Genomic DNA, 6,006 nt, shown 5'->3' with positions numbered 1-6,006 from the left:
GAAGGCTGCGCTGGTTTTCAGCCTCCCCTTAACTACTACATGATATGACACAGAGGGCAGTTGAGATATAAGCCATCATTGCACTCATATGTGTGTCTGTGTGTATTTGTGTATAGTTGTATTGTGTTGTAAATACAAATATAAATTAGTAGCTTTCGCCCGCGACTCCGTTCGCATGATATTAAAAAACAAAAGTGAGTAGCCTATGTGTTCTTCTAGATAATCCTATACATCAATACCAAATTTCATCGAAATCTGTTCAGCCGTTTAGGCAACAATCTCTAACAAACATCTATTCAAACTTTCCCATTTATAATACTAGTATGATAGCTGTTGCTCGCGACTTCGCCCGCGTAAATAAAAAACATAACCTATACTCAGTGATAACGTAACTTTTTTATGGCGAAAGAATTTTTGGTATCGGCCCAGTAGTTTTTGAATTATTTCAATACATAAAAAAATCCAAAACTACCCACTTTATACTCGTATATAATATTAGTACTGATTAGTATTGGTAATAGATACTTACTTGGAATTCTATTAAGTTCTCTATGTGAGCTGTACTGCCTTAACTTCGATGTCGGTAGGTTTGCTCGCTTCGGTACACACGTGGGAGGTGCCATCGAACTATATGGTCCTGGAATTGAAAACAAAGACATATTAAAGAAACATAGAAATATTACGAAAACGACGACCTTAGTAGTAATTTTTAGTTATTTCAATATATACAAAAATATAAATCTTTCCTCTTTATAATAATAAGCTGTTCTCGTGCGACTCCATCCGCATAAAATTATGAAAATTCTATTTTATTGTTTACGTGTGTCAAGTTATCAATAGCAAATGTCAAAATAACATGACAATGACAAACTATGGCATGCTTGCTTCCTTAATGTTGGCAGCTTGTAGTTTATGGTCCCTTTCCCACATGATGGTTTTTTTCCAATTTATTTACCCTTTAAGTTTAATAGCGTAAAAATATATAGCCTAAAGCGTGACGTAAGTGTAGGGCTTTTCATTAAAGAAAAAAATATTCAAAAATATACTGTGATTGCTGACATCTTACGCCACAAAGTAGTGTGTGTTTACATTAGTATAGATAGACGAACTCACCACTACTAGTAGGTGAAATCCTACTAGGTGATTTAATCATAGTTGTAGGGGGTGTTATCTTCTCCGAGGTCACATTAACCAAATCCCTCCTTGGAGTGTTAACCGCCGCCTTCGCTTCATTCAATATCACCGTTGTGTTAACATCATAAGTTTGTTCCATCTCCGTGCTATGTGCTTTAGCTAGTACAAAAGATTTATCTTGCATCGCAAATATTGGAGATATCGTTGTTTGTAATAATTCATTTTTGGGTGCTTTCTTCGAAACTAACGGTGTTGATGCGACCTCGCAAGCTGGAATTTTAAAAAATAGTAAATGAAATTTTCAATTTCGTTGAATTTTTTGTCCCGGAGGGTCGACACAGCGTGTGCTGCTCTTCCATACATTTCTGTCATCCGTCATATCTGAATCCACTCTTTTAAATATATCCTCTTTCACACAATCCATACATACTTTCTTCGGTCTTCCTCTTTGTAGCCATCCACATTCAATCATAACACTTTCTGGTTTGTTCCGTAACCTCTTGTCACATATACACACTAAACTTCTGCTTCTTAATTATACTGAATCATCAAATCTGTATTAAAAAACCGTTTAAGTGAAGATTAATCGACTCTGAGTGCGACTAATACTTACTATAATGTATGTGTCTTCCAGTATCAGGAACGCTCTCCGGAGGGCTGGAGGAACTAAAAGTCCCCGTGTCAGTGCTCTCGCTAGACCCCACCATTGCTGTTTCTTGGGACCCCCACTCCTGGAACATAAGTAATTATACGTACTGATAAGGCCCTTTAAAGTTTGAATCTTTTAATACTTGTAATAATCTTTTATATAGTTATGGACCTGAATGTTGGGATACCAAAGTTGCATATGAAATTGCTTGTGGCTAAGATGGGTTTGTAAAGATGGATGTTTGTGACAAGAAGGGATAAAGTTAAGAATGTGTATAGAGGAAGTTTGAAAGTAGCGCCAGTGGTCGAGAAATTGAGAAGCAAAAGGTTAGCGTGGTAGGGACATATGCAAGGACATATCAAGAAAGTGTTAGGATTTATCGTAGGTGACTTCAAAGAAAGGCCGAAGAAAGTCTGGATGAATTGTGTGGAAGAGGGTATGCTTAAGAAGCGAGTGAACTCAGATATGACAGCCGAAAGAGTTGTATGGAAGAGCACATTATGTTCCAATCTGTAGGAATAAGGGCACTTTGATGATGATTTTATACTTACTTCTGGTTGTAAAGTATTTTGTCCGGCGCCAATAAGACTCATAGTTGCAGAATTTATATCGATTATTTTATCATCATCCGATTTAACGTAAACTACTGTTGCGCTTTGCCGTGGTGAAACTTTTCTAAACGTTGCATTCCTTTTGGGTGTCTCCCTCGCCGGTTCTTCGTTTGTATGATTGGTCAAATTCTGTGATCTTCTTTTCATCAATTCAGAGACACTTTCGACGCTCTGTCGTGGCACTGTGATTGTTTGGTTAGGTAATTGTATTTTCACAGCTGTAGGGTCCACTTGGTTTGGTAAAGGTTTGTCAGGTTCAATCGGCAAACCTCTTCTAGCTAACGAAAGTTTCTGACGCGCCTGTTTGATTTCGTTCAACTCTTGTTTATCGCACGTTACATTCAAACTGTTTTTAACTAAATCTGCTACTTTTTGTAAGCCATTATCTCTGTAAAAAGCGTCATCCGTTTCAAATGTTTCGTTCAGATTTTCTTTCTCTGCGTCCTTATTCTTGTATTTGTTGTTTGAGAAATGTAGCGTTATTGTTTCGCTCATATCATTAGATTTTGATATTTTCGTTGTATCTTTATTATCTGAATTTTCATTCAGTACTTTATTAATTTGGTCTATTTGACAAGCTTCTTCTCTAGATTTGGTGTAACTTTCTGTATTCCGTATGCCTGATTCTCGTTTCGTGTAACTATTGTATAGTTGACATCTAGGACGTGCTGATAGAAGTCTTTCGGATTGTTCTAGATGAGTGAAGGTTGCCGAACTGAATATATTAGAATCCGTACCTTCGATTTTAGGCTTTGTATTAACAACGTAAGAGGAGTTAACAGAGCTAACTAAACTGGGCGGTAAAGAGTCTATAAGACTCTCATTATCAGGGAAGGTTGTCTGCGAGAAGAAACTGGTATTCATATCTTTATCGTCTAATATGCTAAGGGACATACTTGTCATCATTGGATCGATGCTTTCACGACCTGATGTTATTGGTAAACCTGTTACAAATAAAAGTGGCCATCATTGTGAAAAATTACAATCGAATTTCATTTGTATATCTAAGAGCGTAAAGCTTAAAATTACCTGCATCTTTATAAGAGGCAATTGATTTCCTGCTATCTAAAGACTCGGCGTTGAAGGTGCCTGAACTCTCCATGAGTAGTGAAGACACGAGGCTCGGAGGCGACATCCTGGTCAGTGATTCCCCGCTTTGGTACATATTTAGGCTACCACGTTCGTTCAATATGTTTGTCAAACCCCTGGAACAAAAAAATGTTCTCATACCATTACTATACAAATAGGGTTGACACAAATCTATCTTTTATTCATCATAGAATGATGTAATCGATATTAAATCGTTTTTGCAACTTTATCGAATATAAGAATCTAATAACTTCATCCAACTAGGACGTAATGACTTCATAGATTTTAATGAAAGTATCGAGAATATTACAGCTATATCGCAACTCTCTGAAGACATAAATTACATTTAATCTAAGGCTTAGATTCTAAGCTATTGCGTATGACTAGTTAGTTAGTTGAACATTTATTTCATACTTTATATTTTAAACGCTTCATAGCCTACGTTGAAAGATTAACAAAATTAAGATCTAAGGAATACTAATTTTAAAAATACATATTGACTTAAGATACTCTTTTTACGTGATAGTAAATTATTAACATTTTGATTGCATCAAAATATCTAATAATTGAATAATATCTATACTATTATAATAAAGTTTAAACACACACTTGTTTGTTGCCAGCAATTACAGCATATTTTTGAATAAATCTTTTTTAATACAAACCCCTACACTTACGTCACGCTTTAGGCTATATATTTTCACGCCATTAAATTTAGGGGGTAAATGTTTTGGATAAAAACTTTAATGTGGGAAAGAGACCATAAGTTGCTACCAACATCAAAAAAGAATGATTGCCAAGGTTTGTCATGTCATGCCATTTTGACATTTGCTATTGATAATTTGACAAATGTAAACAACAAAATACAATATTCATAATTTGATGCAGATGAAGCCGCACGGGAACAGCTAGTAAATAATAAAACAAATGGGATTAAGAAAGCTATACATCGCTATCTAATCGAGTAATCGTCTTACAAAAAAAATCCATCAGTTTCTTTCCGTGCGATTCACTTTCACGGTGTTCCGTTTGTCATGTCGAGCCATTCTCACGAACATCGATTACGTCTACACTCTACGAGTACTCTAAATGAACACTTAAATTAGGTAAACCGTATTAAACAAACTGATTACTTTTTTTTTCTTCACAAATTTTACCTGTAATATACAATATCACTTTACTTTATCTAAAGACTAGCTTTCGCCCGCTACTTTGTCCGCGTGGAATGTTAAAAAACTCAAAAGATAAGCCTATATGTTCTTCTAGACTATCATCTACTTGTATGCCAAATTTCATCAAGAGTCTTTCTGCAGTTACGGTTGCAAACTCTAACAAACATTCATCCATATAAACCTTCGCATTTATAACTAGCTTTCACCCGCGACTCCGTCTGCGAGGTATTAAAAAAACAAAAGTGAGTAGTCTATGTGCTCTTTCAGACCATCCTCTACGTCTATATCACATTTCAGCGAAATCCGTCCAGCCGTTTAGGCTACAAACTCTAACAAACATTTCTCCATCTAAACTTTCGCATTTATAATATTAAAAGTAAGATGTATAATACTATCTCCATTGAAGGTTTTAAAATTCTCTGTACATTGATGAAGCCAAAGTAATTAAGCAGTAACTGAATAAAACAAGTTATAGATAATAATTCCAGAAGTAACTAGTTGTATAGAAATAAACTAACATTTCCTATATAAATTTCAGAAATTCACAATTTTGTAACATTTTAAATTGAAAGTTTATCTATACTATTATAATAAAGCGTAAACACACACTTCTTTGTAGCCTAAGATGTCAGCATTTACAGCATATTTTTGAATAATTATTTTTTTAATAAAAAGCCCTACACTTACGTCATGCTTTAGGCTATATATTTTCACGCCATTAAACTTAGGGTGTAAATATTTTGGATAAAAACCCTAATGTTGGAAAGAGACCATAAATTGCTGCCAACATCAAGAAAGATAGATTGCTAAGGTTTGTCATGTTATGTCATTTTGACATTTGCTATTGATAATTTGACAAACATAAATAATAAAATAAAATTTTCATAATTACTTGCGGATGAAGCCGCACCGTAACAACTAGTTCCATATAAGTTACATGGACCTGTTCCTTTTACATTGGTTCTAGGAAAAATCATTATAACATGAACATAATATCTTTTGTTAACTGTAAAGAAAAAGCCTTTCCATAATTCACACAGAACTAAAAGCATACAATTACGAAGAATATAAAATAGGTCAAAGCATTGTGCAGTTTTTCATAATGTCCTGCAGCTTGTGTTTAAAAAATGCCTTTACCCTACATATAATAATGGAAAGAAAAATTGCAGCTCTTTTAAAATACTTCTAATGAACCTTTTTTATAAGAACAAACATTATAGTGAAGTGTTTAACTTTAAGTTAGGGTTCATTAAGTTGGATATAATCTTACTCTCACTAATATTATAAATGCGAAAGTTTAGATGGATGGATGGATGGATGGATGGATGGATGGATGTTTGTTAGAGATTGT

General features: G+C 34.5%; 1 protein-coding gene across 1 annotated transcript in view; it reads right to left on the bottom strand.

Moving 5' to 3' along the window:
* Nucleotides 1–6,006, bottom strand: part of LOC106111109 — a 27,245-nt gene that overhangs the window by 7,297 nt on the left and 13,942 nt on the right. The window contains exons 5-9 of the mRNA XM_013293083.1: nt 3,424–3,599; nt 2,335–3,338; nt 1,748–1,865; nt 1,114–1,404; nt 530–637 (exon numbers count right to left, since the gene is read on the bottom strand). Coding sequence (XP_013148537.1) covers nt 530–637; nt 1,114–1,404; nt 1,748–1,865; nt 2,335–3,338; nt 3,424–3,599 — 1,697 coding nt within the window. The remainder of the gene's footprint in view (nt 1–529; nt 638–1,113; nt 1,405–1,747; nt 1,866–2,334; nt 3,339–3,423; nt 3,600–6,006) is intronic.

This window comes from Papilio polytes, unplaced genomic scaffold, assembly GCF_000836215.1.
Source record: "Papilio polytes unplaced genomic scaffold, Ppol_1.0 DF824382.1, whole genome shotgun sequence".
NCBI classification, from domain to species: Eukaryota; Metazoa; Arthropoda; class Insecta; order Lepidoptera; family Papilionidae; genus Papilio; species Papilio polytes.
The sequence above is the reverse complement of the archived record's forward strand: the minus strand, read 5'-3'. Positions and strand labels throughout refer to the sequence as shown.